This window comes from Chelmon rostratus, chromosome 14, assembly GCF_017976325.1.
Source record: "Chelmon rostratus isolate fCheRos1 chromosome 14, fCheRos1.pri, whole genome shotgun sequence".
Lineage (NCBI taxonomy): Eukaryota > Metazoa > Chordata > Actinopteri > Chaetodontiformes > Chaetodontidae > Chelmon > Chelmon rostratus.
The window spans coordinates 19854139-19871723 of NC_055671.1; the positions used below are offsets into that span (position 1 = coordinate 19854139).

Sequence of the window (17585 nt, forward strand, 5' to 3'; positions counted from 1 at the left end):
TTACACACTTACGAGCCACCGGGCAGGAAACTGGCTTTGACAGAAACACACAGCTACTTGCATATCTAGTTATATCATAAATTAGGATTGTTGTATCGTTATAATGAAGACCAAGGCCAGGCCAAAGAACATGAGCACGAATAACCTGCAGCTTGTCTTCAGACGTTAACCCAGCACATGTTAGCTTCCTTTGAATCTCTTGTGCGAGAAAGGCGGACCCTGCCACTGATGATGCAAACCAGCAGAAAAATAACAACCATGAAGAGAACCAGAAGTTGTAAGAGGTTTGAACAGCCCTAAGTTCTCCAGTCTTTTAAGGTAAAAGAAATCACTCGTGCACATGAAATAAAAACAGCACGACAAAAACTTTAAGTCCACTTAACCTTTATTTTTACTTTTGAAACCTAAATGACAATAAAGCTGAGAGCAGAGTCAAAGATCAATCACTATTCACACAAAACAAGTTTCATACTCTTTTATTGAAGATTAACTCGAGACCAAAGAAAAAAGAAAAAAAAAAAGGAAAAGACGACTTTGATCCTCCGCAGAAACACTTCCTGAAGAGCAGGTGGAGTCCTCAGTCGTCCAATCAGATGATGCTTACCTTTAATGCAGCCAGAAACAAGTCAACACCTGCAACTACCCATCATTCATAAACCAATTAATTCAATTATTTACAGACTGTAACAAGCAGCAAACGGCAGCTGTTAGATTCAATCACTGTTACACCAGAGATACCAAAAAATACTTTAATTTATAAATTAAATTATTTACATCTTTTACCCAAAAGGAAACAAAACATTTTCTTTTTTAAATAAACAATTTCAGTTCAGTTTTGATTCACAGAGAAACAGAAGACCTGAAATGGTCACTCAGAATCCAAATACAAAAATGTATTGAAGTTTATGTAGCCGAGGACTCGGCCTCCGCACACTAAAAACACCTTTTCTTCCAAAAAACAAAGAAAAAGTTATGTTGAGGCAGCAGCAGCATTACAGTTTACTTTGATCTGATTGCACTTCGTCTGTTAAAACCTCCTTCTTCTCCTCTTCCTCCTCCTCTTTTTTCACATCAGGAACCTCAACAGCCTCAGACTCTACTTCCTGTTTGACTGCAACAGCACAGGAAGTGTTCTCCTCCTCTTCCTCCTCTTCTTTCTTTATGAAGGCGCTCAGCGGATGATCGGTGAGCACCTTGTTTGGCGATGGCGTGACGTCGATGTACGACGATGTCTGAGGAGACAGCAGCAGGTCAATTGTTTGAAAGTTGAATGGTTAATTATTAACATTTATACAATTTATTCTTCAGCTCCTTACATTTTTATAATCTTCAAAGCAGGAGGGATGGAAGTTCTGTGGACAGAAAAACAAACACAGATCAGTTAACACCATAAAGACATTTATTCATAATGATAATTATCTTGGTAGAATGAAGCATCACAAAACAATCAAATGATTTTTTAAAATAATTATAATTTTAAAATCAGTAAAAAATAGACTCATCAATATTTTAGATTTAAAGGCGCCTACAGACTGTGACAACATCTTAGTTTAGCATGTTAGCATGCTAACATGAACTAATTAGCACACAAAGTACAGCTGAGGTTGAGGGGAATGTTGGTAGTTTGGCAGGTATTTGGACAAATTAAAATGTGGACTTATGGCGATGATGAAAAGTCAGAGGACCTTCAAAGTTATTACAATTCATCCTGAGTGGAACATGAACGTTTGAACCACATTTAATTAGAATAACTACTTGAAACTAATTATTTCAGTCTGAAGTCACCCTGCTCACGTTCTGTGTGTGCTGACAGACATCAAACTGAGTTTAGAACCCTATTGCCAATTTCTAATGTAAGAACATCCCAGTGAGTAAAGTTTAATCAACTAAATGCTTCAGCTCTAAATTCGATGCGAAACAGACAAATGCTCTAAATGCAGATTAAGAAGGAAGAAGTGAGCTGTTCAGTGTCAGCTGGAAGGAACTCTTATCAGTGGCTCTGAGGTATTTTCAGACTTTTTTTTAAACAGAGTCTGGTGGTGTTTTTTTGTACCTTGTCGTCGACCCTGATGGCGTTCTTCAGGAACCAGTCCTCCTCTTCCTCCACCCAGTACGTCTCAAATGGCTCCTGACAGATTTCACACGACTGCAGGAGGAAAAAACAACACACGATGCCATTATAGTTAATTTATTTGTCATCTCTCCCACTGCATGTTTCTGGGATAGGATTATTACTGGAAATCCTCATATCAACTTCAATAACTCAAAGGAAACTGTGAAAGGATGAAATGTGGACTGAGTGAAATACAAAACAGATCAAAAAAGAAAAACAAAAAACATCAGAGATGTTTTACTTGTCATACATATCAATAGGGTTGCCTGACTGGCTGATGAATGCAGCCCTGATGCGAGACAGTCACTTTATGAGTCTCACCTCTCCCACTTGGTCCTTGGTGGCCTTCACACTCTGGAACTCTTTCTCCTTCGCTGCTGCCTGGTTCTTCTGAACCTCTTCCTCATTCTCCTTTTCAAAGAACTGACTCTTTGCTCGCTCCTCCAGATCTGCAATCTCCTCAAACTCTATCCAGTCCTGACACACACAAACATACATATATAATTATATATATGGGTGAGTTTAAATATCCCATTGGGCTTCTCTAAGAGCACACCAGAGTTCAAAATCCACCCTGGACTGGACTGCAGGACCATTAGCTGTTCCTGCCATCATTTATTGAGCTCTGCAGGGTCAGACAGTTGCCTGCATTACAGATCTACTGCAGCTCTAAATGACCAGCAGGTCCCTGAGGTCTGAGATCAGGGTTTGTTTGCCTGTTTTATGGAGTGTAATTCTTCCTAAGTCTGTATTTATGTCGGCTGCCTGATATCTTTTGTGATGTTCTGCTCTTGAAAGGTGCAATATGAACTTGCAAATAAAGCTATTTGCCTTCTGCTCAGCTGTTTGGGATCCTTAAATAAGCAAGCATCTAGTTTGGGCTGGTGTCAAACCTCAGTACTTTTGAGAAGTCTGTATGTATTGTCAGGAACCATTTAATCTACATTCAACACTTGTGGCCTGGAATTATTTATTATTATAGAACTCTATAGCAGTAAATAGCAACAACATATAGAGACATAATTTGTTTAACTAATATGGCCTGGTCTTCGCAGAAGCAGCAGAAAATGGATGGATGAACTTTGATGAGTTTTTGCAAAAATTTTGTCCATTGTGAAATTATGCCAGTCTGATGGTTCTGACTAAAATTCCTCCTGTGCATACACATCAACTGACACAACAAAGGTATTGAACTTGTGACAGCCTGCAGTCATACACACAACATGTTAGAGCAAAACAGCCTACAGCAACCAAGAGATTTAACATTTTTGTTCATTAACGGAAAAGTAATTTCAATGCCTTGAAAGACTTTTGAATACCTGCAGATCCCCTGTGAAACCTTCAGTTGTTTTAAAGTCAGTTCAGCAGGAAGTGTGTGTGTTAGTGTGTTCTCACCCTGAGGCTGTAGTACCAACGGCGGTGTGTGACCTTCTTGCTGGCGACCTTCCCGGCGTGGTTCTGTCTGAAGTGCCAATCCAGGTGGTCAGCGTACATGTCGGTCTGAGCGGTGGTGAACCTCATGCTGCACAGACAGCACTGGTTCCCTGAGTACAACTTGGTCACCACACTCTCATAACGCCTTGGGGGGGGGAAATAACACAGGGGACAGAATGACCAATCAAACAGCAGATACCGTTTAACTACAATATTTCAGTACTAAAATCAACACAGGTTAAAGTCTGTCCTCTCTGAGGCTGTGTGTCCTGAACTCACTGTTTCATGTCTTCAATATTGAAGCTGGTGAGATCTGGGATATCATCTTCCTCCTCCACCTCTGGCTCCTGCTCCTCCTCTTCTTCCTCCTCCACAGGTGGAGCTGCTGGAGCCATGGTAGAGGTGTCTGGAAAAATAAAGATAACCAAACAAAATAAATATAATGACAGCAGTTTTATCAAACCTGGTTATTAGATCAAAGGTCCTAATCAAGAAAGCAGCAGCACATTTCAGCACAAGACAACAAGCTGTGAGAGATTCAACAGAAATATTCAGATGGTTGACTGACCAGTCCCGGTGGTCACAGAGGTGTCGGGCTGTGAGGGTTTGATGATGCCAGTCGTGATCAGTTTGGAAAGCAGGTCGTTGACATCAACCTGACCAAAGTGGTTTTCAGCAGGAACAACTTGCGGAGCTGCAGGAACACAAAAACAACCAGTCAAAAACCAGTGATTTAACTTAATTTTTGAGCTTGACACGTCAAAAAAAACGAGGGCAAACAGAGCTAGATGTTACCGATAGCATCTACGTTTCAGTAAAGGGGCAAAATCTATACAGTAGACAGATAAATAGGATTTGCTGCAATTGAGATCAATTTTTGTGTTTGTGTGTTTAATCTATTCACTGTTTTCAGTTCAAAAGTCTGCCAAAGGGTGCACTCATGTGCAATTGTAATGGACATTTTACTTTCAGAATCAGTTACGTTGCATTGTGATTGCAGTAGTGTTAAAATTTACATAATTCTCCATCAAGTCTAAACATCCATAAATGAATCAATAGAAATCTTACTCTGCTGTCTGAAAGGCACTGGATTCTGAGGCAGGAAGGGCTGGTTGACCATCATGTTTACCTAAAAACAAGAAACCATTTAAAACAGGTTCATACACAATGTATAGAATTAAAAATCTTTTATGCTTATTTTTCATTATCATACTTCAGTCTGTCACCAGTAAAAGACCTTTTTAACGACTTTTGTGACACAAATATTGAAACTTGTATTCCCCTCAAAAATTCTGTTTGGGCTGATTTATACAGATGATTAAATAGTGTAAAAATGTCAGTGATTGACAGGTGTGTTCATGTTGAGCTGTTTATCAAGGTGATTAACTTTTACATAGCAGTGGTGGACTGAAACAAATATGTTTTGCATTTACTTTTTCAGATTTGCGGTATATTTGGTTAAAATCTGCTTGATTGGCAGGTAGGTCACTCACCGGCTGCTGCAAGCCAACAGCAGGGGCAGCAGAGTTGTAGAAGGGGGCAGGGGTTGGTTGGTTGAAGGGCATGTTGAAGTTTCCTGCCTGCTGCATGTTTGGCTGTGTTGAGAACGCCATCGGCCCTGCAGGGAACTGAGGGTTAATGGGCTCTGGGAAACGCTGAGGGGCCATGTTGAAGTTCTGCTGGGGGGCGATGGGATTTTCGTAGATGGGTGGGGCCATTGGCCTCATGGGGGGCTGCAGGTTGTGTTGCGGAGCAAATCTCAAGGGGCCCTGCTGTCCAGGGGCGGACTCATAGAGCGGGGGTACTCCCTGATGGGGCACATTGGGTATGTCAAACCTGGGTCCTGGCTGGATGGGCCCATCGAAGCGCATTGGACCAGGACCCTCAAACCTCATTCCACCCATCTGGTTTGGAGGCCCTTCGAAGCGCATGGGCCGCTGCTGCTGGAAGCCCATTGGTCCAGATCTAGGACCAGGAGCCATGTTATTAAAGCGCTGCATAGGCCCTTCAAAGTGGCCCGGTCCGGGCCCTTGTACCTCAAACCTCACTGGAGGTTGCTGACTGACAGGACCATCAAACCTCCCAGGGCCCTGAGGGTGAGGTGGACCATCAAACTGCCCAATGCCATCACCACCTCTCATTGGACCATGAGACATGTGGCGGCCATCACATCGCCCAGGTACATCAAACCTCTCTGGCATGTTGTGATGAGGTGGCCCACCGCCGTCAAACCTGCCAGGACCCTGGTGGTGAGGTCCGTCAAACTGGGCAGAGTCATCGTAGCGTCCAGAGCCACCACCTTCATACCACCCTGGAGGGTGTGGTCTGGAGGGGCCCATGTGTCCGGGCCCGTCATACCGGGAGGTGTGGTGTCCTCCCTCATGAGGTGGCGTGTGTCCAGGGGAGTTGCTGTGCTGTCGGACAGAGGACAGTGGTCCACCGCGTGCTGGTGCCTTAAGGATGGATTTGGGGGGAGGGGGAGGATGAGGGTGAGGAGGAGGGGCATCCAGATTGAGAGGCCCGTCGTCAGAGTGCTCACTGTTGGGGCTCTCGAAGCGCGGGATTGGGCTCACCTCTGCTGACTCTTTCTGGTGTAGAGGCGAGAGGCGCTCACGCTCGAACCTGGGGGCCAGTGGGTCCAGACCAGCTGGGCTCGGACAGTTCCTGTGAACTACGGTGCCAGTTGGTGGGGGTCCCTCTGGCCTTCGCGGATCGGGGTGTCTGGAGTCGGCAGGTGGGCCATACCTCCGTGGAGCATCGTAGCCACTCTTCTGCTCCTCACGCTCATCGTAACGTTGACGCTCTGTCAGTGGAGAATTCCACTCTCTTTCACCTGGAAACAACAGATAGAAACTCATGAAGACATTTTCAGACATCCTGCGACTGTTACTGTCAATATACCTGTAACATCCTGTCACTCATTTTAGGTGTTTGACTAAAAATAACAGTGTGAACTTCATGTCACTTAAGGTTACGTAAGATATAAACTACAGAGAGGAAACTTAAATCAGGACCAAACAGGATTTCACCTTCCTAAACTCTTCTCTCTAACTAATTACCACTACAACGCCCATGATCTCCTGAGATCTACTGTGATGGAACTGGATCTGACTCTACTGTTTAATGAATAATTCAGGATGAGCATGTGAGCTTAACCTCTAATTAAATGTGTAAACTGTGATCTCTTTAGAAGATTCTCTAACCCTGCTGAAGTATCACTGATCGAGACCCTGACACCCCGCAGCTCCAGAACCTGACCTCTGACCTCTCTGTGGATAAAGATGACAGATAACAGATAATATTTGGCTTCACAGATCAGCTTAAAGAGATAAACACATCATCATAGATACGAAGAGGGCTGCAGACTTACTCGACTCTCCGGGGTCAGCTCTCCTCCTAAACCGAAGGCCTGGTAGAGATTTCAGAGTGGGGAACTCTTTGCCGTGGTTATACTCCTCAATCATGGGGCCAAGTGGAGGCCGGGGCTCCTCACGCTCTTTACGCCGCCTTTCACCTGTAAAAATCATTAACCACATGACATCATTAACACGCCACAAAAATTAACACAGTGGGCTCTTTGACAAGTCATGGCAGTCAGTGCAGCAAACTGACAGCAACACAACAGAGAATATAATCTTCAAAAGTTTAGCTTCAGTGAATGTTGGATTTAAAAAGTTACTGATTAGTTTTGAACACAACGATGAAGTATATTGTGAGTACGTAGTATGCCAACTAATTTATATATACTCAAGCCAGCCAACCAACACAAACTGAGAATCAATTCTGAATCAAATCCAGAGATTCCCAAAGATGCCCACTCCTAATCAAAAAAGTATTTTTGTTTAGTTGACACAAGGGCTGCAATTAATGACTATTTTGAACATCAATTAACCTGCCGGTTATTTTTTTCTATCATTTCACCAATTTGCCTATAGAATGCCAGAAAATTGTGAAAAAGTCCATTTGAATTTCATTACATTGCAGAGATGATTTATTCAGTTAGCTTGTTTCATTCACCCAGCATTCCTCAACTCAAAGTATTTAGTTTATCACTTATGGCATGAACCTCCCATTTCAGTGGCTGGAATCAGCAAATAGCTGACAATGATTTCTTCTGTCACTCAACTTACTGACTGATAAATCATTGCAGCTCTAAATGATACTTGTTGCTCTCTTCCCAGACCCCCTCGGCTCACCTTGCCTGTCCCGTGGCGCCCGGCTGTATTTATGAGAAGGCGGGTGACCAATGCTCCGGCTATTGCCAGTCTTCTCACCCGGTACGGCTCCGTCGCACTCTTCTGGACTATCCTCACCCTCCCACTCCTCTCCGGTGGCTCGATGGGTGACCTGAGTCTTCCTTAGCTTGGATTTGTGCTCGTAGTAGGACAGCTCCGCTGCATCCATGCCATCACGAGGGCGGGGCTGGGTGGAGGGGGGTGTGGTGAGCAGCGGCTGTTTCTTGGAAAATTTGCCGGACTCGTCCCAGCTCTCAGAGTGCTGCTGTTTCTCCTCCTGATACTGGAAGAAATGTTTTATCTGGTGGGCCATGTTCAGGAAGTCCTCCTGGGAAATCTCCCCACTCTCAAGACGTTTACTGGCCTGCAGAGAGAGACGGCAAGGCAACGACTTTTAGACAAATATTAAGAGGAAAAAAGTTTTACAATAACAACTTTTTCGGAGCCATGAGCCAAACTGTTTCTCTGAACTCAACTTAAATCTCTGTTTAATACATTTAGGTATGAGCAGGATTTGTGATCATCTTTACTATTGGTATGGGCGAATATGAAACTTAAAACCCTGAAGACACAAACACTACGAATGGACTTTTCAGTGAAGTAGGAAGAACTGCAGTGTGAAATGAAAAATGTTTGCATATGCATAGATTCAATACATTTCAAATAACATTTTTTTTCACTATCTTTCTACATTTCTTGAGCTTCTTATTCTGTGTGAACCGAGTTTGTGACATACCCTCCTGAGCAGGTCCTTCTTGGAGGCAGAGTTGAGGACTTCAGGTATCTGCAGGTTGGCATCCACACTGAGGCGATGTTTTGGGGTTCGGGGGGTGGTGGGGCGAGTCGGGGTGCTGTACTGTTTGTGTCTCGGAGGTCCAGTCTTCACATGAGAGTCCTCCTGTAGCTTCAGACTGAAGAAGAAACACAAATTCTGTTTTTACTTGAACTGCTTCATCAAGAAACACTGATATCCTTAAAAGGTATACTATACAGGGTTGTCCTAAAAAACAATGTATAGACACATAATCCTACTTTATCATCAGTTATGACCCACTTGAAGTGTGTGATGGAGTCTGTACTTGCAGAGACCCTGCCCTCTGCCTGCATTTCTGTTGCATTTTGGAATACTTCTTAAATTAGGAAAATTTGACTAGGTTCATTTGCAACTGACTGGACATTTGGGCAGATTTCAGTCTTTTGAGACACATTTCAACATGTACCAATTTGAGGTTTGACACCAAGCGCTAGTTAAAGGGGGTCAACATTACTAATGTTTTTGAACACAACAGGAAGACGGGGTGAAATATTCTATGATCAGTGGAGTTCCACATAGACAGATAAATGTCAGTTGACATGATGGACTCACTGTTTGTTCTCCTCCCAGCCACTCCTCCAGCGGTGAGTAGCATCCTTGGTCTCCTTGCCACCTCCATCGTGGCTTCGTGGGGAATGAGAGTCTCTGGATTCAGAGTGCCGGTCTTCCTGTGGTCTCTTAGACCGCCTGCTCTCTGACTGGTTCTTTTTGGGCGCAAGCCGGTCCTCTCGGCTGGGCTTGCTGTGTTCTGGTTCGTCTCCGCGAATCCTTCTGGGTTTGCCCAGTTTGTGAGAGGGTGATGGAGACAAGGAGCTGCTCCTAGCTCTTGTCTTGGGCGACCGCCTGTCCTTCCTCTTTGGCGAGGCAGCGGGGGAACGCGACCTGGACCGCGATCGCGTGCGTTTCCTGGCATGTGTTCGAGCGTTGCCTCCAGTCTTGAACTCAACCTTTTCTGTGGACTCCACGTGATCATGTTTGGTCACTGAGCCATTTACCAGCTTCCCTTTGGTGAACCGCTGAGGCTCGCTTCGTGCAGCCTCCTCCCTCTCCTTCTTGTCTGTGCATCTTTTCTTCTCCTTCAGCTCATCGTCTTTGGCCTCTCCGGTCTTGTCCTGTGTGCGTTTCCTCAACCTAGGATCTTTCTTGGTTCCGTCGGCTGACTTCTGAATTTCAGACTCCACCTGTTTTTTACTCTGAACACTTCTGGCCATTGGAGATGGAGACTTGGACTTGGGCTTTTCCTCTGTTACTTCTTTCTTCAGGCTCCTGGCCTTGTCTGGACGGGTGGGTTTCTCAGGTGTCACAGCAGGACTTCCTGTTGTGGTTGTGTCTGCCTTCTTCCCAGCAGCCTGCTCTTTGGACTGGGAGGCAGCTGGGGGGCCAGTGCGGTTCAGACGGGGGTCTCTGGTGGATGGCTTGGTGTCTGTCTGAGTCTGGGGAGGGATCCAGGGTCGGACAACAGGAGCAGTTTGGCTGACGGGCTTTGGCACCGTGCTTGGTGATGCTGAAGTCGAGACCGGAGTCGATGTTGGTAACACAAATGCACCAGCCTGTAGACACATTTAACAATCGTTAGTAGTTCTGTTTCTGTGATGGGAAAGAATTTCACATCTAAATCATGTGGATGAACAAAAATGCCTACAGACAATGCAGTTAGGAGGCTGGTAAATTAAGAATTCAACAAGAAAAATAGATGGTCCCTGTTTGTCACTATCGATTTACTTGCAGGTTTGTCTTGATGCTTAAGTTAACTCATTGTTGATTCCTGAAAACAACTTTTCAAGCCTCCATCTACATTTACACTTCGCAAAAATAGTGACACAGCAAACCACAGGGGTCAACCACAGCATATTCTGGAAGAGGTGCCCCACCCCCCTAAATGCAAAGCACTGCCACTGATGCCACAAGAAGTTATAGATACTTATGAAATACTAAAGGACAGGTTCACATGTTTTTCTAGTCTGTCTGAAAACAAAACATGTACTCTCATATGTACACTGATTTTCTGTTCCTCCCCTCCAAATTGGCTGCATCATTCCATCTTGAAGCAATTTAAATGCAAGTGACAAGAGCACAAAATCCTGTCTTTGTTCTGAACAAACTGCATTTCAAACCTCAGCAAACATCGATGAGGTTTCAGCAGTTGGGAGTTACCCATTTAACTCAGAGAACTCAAGGTTTCCTCTGAGAACTAGTTCAGTACAACTCAGTATTTACAATGTGGTAGACGTAAGTGAGTACCAAATAATGGCTAAGCTTTGTACTAGTGGTGATACAGGAAAGTGTGATTGCTGCACTAAAATGTCATGACTCCAGGATGTGGTAGATACAACAATATGATGATTATGCTCACAGGTATAATGTCCCAGAATCAGCTTATGCTGAAAATCATTTAAAAACTGGCAAACACATGCTCTTTGTTTTCAGCATGCTAGAATTGACATAAATGGACAACGACAAGAATCAAAAAGCAGATGTACAATCAGATTACCTACATCTTAACTACACCCAACCCTATTTTGACCTACCAGCTGAGCTTTAGTCTGCTCCAGTTCCAGCTCGATCTTCTTCTGCTGAAGCTCCAGAAGCTGTTTCTGTTTGGCCAGCAGCTGTTGCCGAATCAGCTGCTCCTGAGTCAGGCTGTACTGGCTGACAGCAGGGGCCGGCTGGGGAGTGGGAGTGGGAGAGGGAGAGGGAGTGGGAGCGGGCGCTGCTGCGGCTGCTGCTGCTGCTGGTGGTGGTGGCGGCGGGGGTGGCGTGGGGGCAGGGACAGGCTGCGGAGAGGATGCCTCCTCAGACTGGAGAGCCGACAAGGTTGTAGAGTTTCAGAGGACAAAAGTTTTTAAGTCAGAACAAAACAAAGAGACCTTCAGAGAAAGTTTTGCTTTTACAGACTCTCTACTCAGAGTATATTTCAGGAACATACTGCACATTTTACATTCTACATTCATTTAATGGCTGGAGTTATTGGTTACTGGTAAATTACGATTCAACTGGAAAAAAATACAGCTGTAATAATCTTTAGAATCTTTTAGAATTTAATCAATAGTCTTTTTGTTCCTACAAACTCACGAGAGACGGAAGGGAGTCCAAATAGACTAACAGACCAAATAAAGTCAAAACAGACTGTGGTGCATTTGCCCGGTTCCTTTGGGTTGGTGTGAAACTGTCAATTAAACCCTGGTGCAGACCAAACTACTGGAGATGGCCCAAAACATGGGTCTCAAACAAGTAAATGATGATCAAAATAGCTGCCACAACAAACCTCTCTGAGGTCAATTTTAAGGCCATCACACAGACTGCAAATAAATAGCACAGAACTTGACACCACTCAGTCACCACTTCATTACACTGCCCTCTGAGGTGCAGAAGGGCTCACTTTGGTTAAAACCTGGTACCCGCCACAACCACAGTGACCCTAACAAGGTGACTTGCTAATGGATCCCTTGTTTTCATATGGGTTTGCCTGTTGTTCTGTGGTGGTTTGTTGTACTTCAGTCGGTCATTGTTGTGTGATGTGTATTATGTGTAATGTTGACTTTCCCTGATGCACAATGCTTTGAAAAAGAGTTTCTCACTGGTACAATAAAGTCCAAGTCTGGAGGGCCAAAGCAGTGTGTACCTTCTTAGTAACATTGACATTTTGTTGCACATATTTCAGCATTTTCCTCAAAATTATTCAAAGAGCCAATCTCATTGCAGTGGCAGATTTTTGTTTTCATCTTAACAAAATTTCACAGTGCAGTCCAGAATGAATTATATCGAAGATGAAAAAAAATACAGCAAAAGCTGCTTGAACACTCTCAATGTAAATAACAAGACTATGAAGACCTACAGGTAGGACAAGAAAGCAAAAGTGCAGACCCAGTCTGATGTAGTGTTTGCAGCACATACACACCTGTTTTAAAAACTTGGGGTTGACATGAATGCTGGCATTGACGGTGGGTGGCAGCGGCTTGATGGGCCAGGCCGGGTCCACAGAGTTGACCCGGACGTCCAGCGCATACAGTTTCTTCAGAGGAAACACATCGTCCCACGTTGATCGTAACTTGAACAGACTCTTTCTAGTGTTTTCATCCACCTACAAACAGAGGACATGACTTGGTCCACAGCTACCAACAAAAAAAACTATAACACACTTAAAACAGCATCACAGCAAAGGCTAACTCAGCACTTTTTCAAGTGTTAGCACTAGGTCAAGTACAACTAGGGTGAAAACATATTTCAAAATTGTTTTAACACTTTCTGGACAGGTAAATCAAACTAAATATTTTATAGTAAACTTTTATTAGCAGTGCTATGTAATGGCGTTAAATATACAGGAGCAGAGTGCAGGAGATCACACATATAAAGCAAGCAACACAACAAACAGGAGGGAAGTGAAGTGGGCCGCTAAAGATTTTAAGTGCTTTAAATTTTTAACAATGCTAAACAGCAGCAAAGAGAACTGTACCTTTTCAAAGACACATATAAATGAAGTGATTAGGTTTTTAGCAAACACTGCAAGGTATTCTCCTCCAACATTCTTCACTATGGAATCCACTAAGTACAAAACTGGAAGCTTCTCGGCAGATGGGGCCTGGAGCAATAGAGAACTCAACAAGTTTAGAAAACAACAGGGGTTAAAAGCAACATTTCAGAACAAATGCTCAAATTACAATTTGACAAGATTAACAGGGCTGACTGCCCACCCCTTGCCACCCGCTGTGTGAAATTTTTAAAGGCCAAAAAACAGTCTGTGCCAAGTGAGGAAAAAACAAAAAGACTCAACGTCACTGAATGAAAAGGGAGAAAAGGCAGTCCAGATTTTTCTTCAGTCCGGAATCAAAATGAAAATGCAGAAAAAAAATACTCCAATAAACTCCTTCGCAATCACACTCAAGTTTTGACGCCAACTGTGATCGGTCCAAAAACAAGAAACTATGTCGAAAAATCTTCAGCCAGTTGGTTCAGTGTCTGCAGAGGTAAATCTCAGGAAGATAAGGAGCCTTCCCCCAGGAGAAAAAAAATAAAAACATATCCATGAAGGGTTTAAAAACAAAAAAAGCGGAGTCCAGTCCTCTGGAACCTTTTTACCTCCAAAGAGGGTTTTTTTTCTTTAAACCACTCTTTGTACTTTACCCAGATGAAACATCAAGTTTTACTTTTTAGCTCCACACTCAACAAGTTTTATTTACTCACACCCTTTCAAAGTTTCACCCCTCAAAATGTTTTTCTTCCTTCAGTTGTTAAAAACATAAATAACCCATTAGAAAATAAACCAAGTGATCTGTGGGCATTTAGTTAAAGAACCTGTAAACTGCATTTAAAAACTCTGCACACTTAAGCAGAGTTACTGAATTGTGCAACCTCAGTTGAGCAAATACTGTTTGTACAACCAGTCCAAACAAGCGGAGTCACACTCAACTGTGTAAATGTAAACCAGAGTCATACCAATAAATTACACTGGGAAATAAAAAATGACAAAAAGCACATTTCACATTTTTTATTATAACATTTTAACCATTCAATGACAATTCAGTAATTCAAAATTCACTAGTGAATTAATGCAGAAAAACGTATTTTCCGATCTGACTGGGCTTCAAGTGACCAAAGCTTTGTTTCGATAGGCGTCGAAGTGTAAACACTGACCACAGAGGTAACTGAGGCAATCTGCTGACTGAAATGCATTTCTATAGGAAGTGGAGGGGACTTTAAAGAGGCCATGTCTCCTGTGTTTAACAGCTAGACGGCTATATTTATTTACAAGAGATCGGACTGAAAACCACTTAAAAACATTGATGTGGTCTGACCTTAATCAAAAAATATGACTGCAGGACTATAGTGACAAATGGTCAGAATAGCCAGGGCTGAACATGTCGAGTCAAAATCCACCGTAACTGAAGCAGCTAATTCTACCAAATTCCTGAGCTCAATGTATATGTTACTACATAGTGCAGTAGATCACCAGCACTATTAACACATTCAAGTCCATAGGTCAACTGTCTATTTAAAATCAATTAGAGTCCACTAGTTATTGTAAAGCTCTTCTGTGCGACTGTTCGTTGTGATAAACCCATCTTGAACCTCTGTGGTGTTAGATTTGCTTCTATATTGCATCTCTTGTTCTGAAAGGCTGCATTGTACTTCAGAAACACATATTTGAGCTGATTCGACTGATTGGAGTCTCAGACAAATTGGTACATAAATAATAGCTATTCGCGGTTTAATCATGCAAGATTTTAGGTATCATTTTCTCTCTTTATTGAACCGGGGTCTTCTTTTAAGTACTTCAATATTGCTGAAATCGTAAGTACACTATCTGTCCGTTTTTATCATTGTGCGTCTTGAGTTACTTATTACGCTATGGATTCAAATTTATTATCATGTTATTGTTTTTTAGAATTACTATTATGAATGGAAGTCGACATAAAACAATAGCGGGCACCACTGTGCCCTTGCCAACGATCTAAGTTCAGTCTCAAAAGTTTAAAACCAATGTATTTAACAACACTTTTCAATAAATCAGGTCAGTGGATATTAACCTCTCGGTAATGGTTAACATTCGCTTCACGGTAATATCCAACATAGTACAATCGTCACTTAACCATTAACTATTTTACGGTGGATTTTCACTTCCGTTGGGCCCGAGTGCACACCAACTTAGAGCTAATTTCGACAACGAGTTTCGACATAGTAACTGTTCAAAGAGCATTTATTCTTTCGTAACAAACTGAGTATATTAAAGGATAAACGAGGTTTCAGTTTAATGCACAAAAACTGAGTGATAAGAGTGCAGTGCTACTCGACAGTGTTGCTAACCAGAACAACAACGGAATGTAACGTAGCTAAGTGACATGTCGTGTAACACAACCCTATCCGCCATGTTTAGCTAGTAGCTAACATAGCCAACGGCACGTCGTCGACTGGGCCTACTACATACATCGACATAAAACATCTGAAATTGAAAGTATTCTATATTTATAAAAACCTTAGTTATTTGCGCTTCAATAATTGCGACGATATCCTTGGCGAAGTTGAGGTTTTCCTCGGCCAGAATGGTCAGCATGTTGATGTGTGGCTTGCTGTTGTATGTCAGGTCTTCCAGCGAGGACTGATACTCTCGGCAGGCATCTTCCCTTGCCGCTTTGTCGTCCATCTTTGAGCTAAGCGACCGGGTGAAACCTACATCAGCCTTATCAATACCATAACCATTGATTAGCAGGCAGTCCATGTACTCATGTAACTAACTGTTCGGCCCTGGTTAAGTAAAAAATAACGCCGGGTTTGTGATATAATTCAGCCACCGCCTATCTTCTTTCTCCGTCCGACTTCAACGACAAGAAGATGGCGACTGTAACTGAAGACCTGCTACGTCACACGAAAAATGTAATATCGGACGTGACGTTAGTGAAGTTCCATTGGCTTGTTTTAGGTCGTGTGTGCCAACTTTTTGATTTTCATTGGTTCGATGAAATAACAGCCACACAAATTAGCCAATCAGATTGGGTAAATGTGATCTTATTATTACATAACGAAAGACATGGCCAAAACATGTTCGCGAACACAACAACACGAGGCCATAGCATGGCGTCTCACTCCAAACATTAGCTTTGGAGTTTAATTGTAGGTTTTCAAGATTCAGTTTCAATTAGTTTCAATATTCCAACACTAGGCCTACATATGACCAGTGTGCATCAACATGAACATATGTGTATGCAAATATGCAATACCTATGGCCTCCAGTGTCTTGAAAAGGACAATATGAACTAAAGTAATAAGATTACTAAATTTTGCCATGGCATTGTCTTTTAATTTTTTATATTCTGATTAAATGGTCATGGAATCAGTTACTTTAAAACTATGTCCATAGTAAAATCTCAATACCAACCTGGAGAGGATTTTCACAAAGCACAGTAATTCAGGTGAGAGAAACATGACTTTTGGGGCTTACATGGATACAAATAAGCAAAACCTAAAGACCACCAGTGCCATAAGAACTCATAAGCATATTTGTAAGTAATGTAGAAGACAGAGTTTTGCGTAATTTCATTCTGAACATGTTGCCTCTGCCCAGACATTTACAATGAAGAGTTTAAAAACATCAAGCTAAGCTCCAAATTGTACATAATATTGAAGAATTTAATTCATAGAATTCAGGAAATCAGAATTTCTATTAAGGGTTGTGTGTGTGAGTGACAGGATGATAGATGTATTTTGAAGCTTTTTCAAGGGATGTTTGTCTACTAGTGACTGCATTTATTTTCTTTTTCCGAAAGGACCTTCAACTGCTCTCATTAAATATTCCCTCTTTATTACTTAAGTTTGGATTTGAACTATCATAGGTTTCTTAACAAAAAACATTTAAAAGTAGCCAATAATAAAGCTGTGAGTACTTTTTAGAGAACGGGACAGATATACTGCATGCATGTTTATGCATTTTCATTCTGACATTTGTCTGCCACCTAATTCATCGTGTTTACGGCAACAAGCAGTAAACATGATGAAAACAGACATGCCTGATTAATGGACTGCACTTTGCGTGTCGGGCAATATGGTTCTTTTTTTTTGTCAGACTCAAAATATATTTGAAATGTAAAGTGCTGTAAAGTGTAAAGTTCTTTTACACTGTGATTTTGACAAAGAAACAGAGAGGTATTTTCCATCCGAACAACTCTGAATGAATTTGTATATGTGGCATTTATTTTGTCAGCAATGAATCACTCATAAAGGTTGAATCGTCCCTTATTCAGAGATAGCCCTGTCAGTGTCACAGCTGCCATGTAAGGGTCCAGAGTAACTGCTTGGATATTATTAGACACAGTAATCAAACACCAGACTGGGACGAGAAATGTTGCATCACTGTCAGCCAATCTGACATGCAGTGATGGAGGAAGTACTCAGATTTTTAATTGAAGTAAAAATACCAATAACACATTGTGAAAATACTCTATTACAAGAAAATTTCGTGATTTAAAACTGCTACTTCAGTAAAAGAATGCAAGTATAA

At 42.3% G+C, this 17585-nt stretch overlaps 1 protein-coding gene across 2 annotated transcripts; it reads right to left on the minus strand.

The window, feature by feature from the left end:
* Positions 1 to 460: 460 nt before the first annotated feature.
* On the minus strand, positions 461 to 15917 carry pcf11 (PCF11 cleavage and polyadenylation factor subunit). Of its 2 annotated transcripts, XM_041952154.1 has the most exons (18): positions 15567 to 15917; positions 13050 to 13175; positions 12495 to 12677; positions 11125 to 11394; positions 9149 to 10146; positions 8519 to 8693; positions 7744 to 8146; positions 6918 to 7061; positions 6751 to 6816; positions 5041 to 6380; positions 4616 to 4676; positions 4116 to 4241; positions 3827 to 3953; positions 3509 to 3692; positions 2435 to 2590; positions 2054 to 2146; positions 1317 to 1352; positions 461 to 1232 (listed from the first exon to the last, which is right to left on the minus strand). In XM_041952154.1, the coding sequence occupies exons 1-18, from the start codon at positions 15807 to 15809 to the stop codon at positions 993 to 995; spliced, it is 4971 nt and encodes a 1656-aa protein (XP_041808088.1). In that variant the 5' UTR covers positions 15810 to 15917; the 3' UTR covers positions 461 to 992. The 2 variants fall into 2 exon arrangements, with proteins under 2 accessions (XP_041808088.1, XP_041808089.1); XM_041952155.1 differs by lacking the exon at positions 6751 to 6816.
* Positions 15918 to 17585: the final 1668 nt, after the last annotated feature.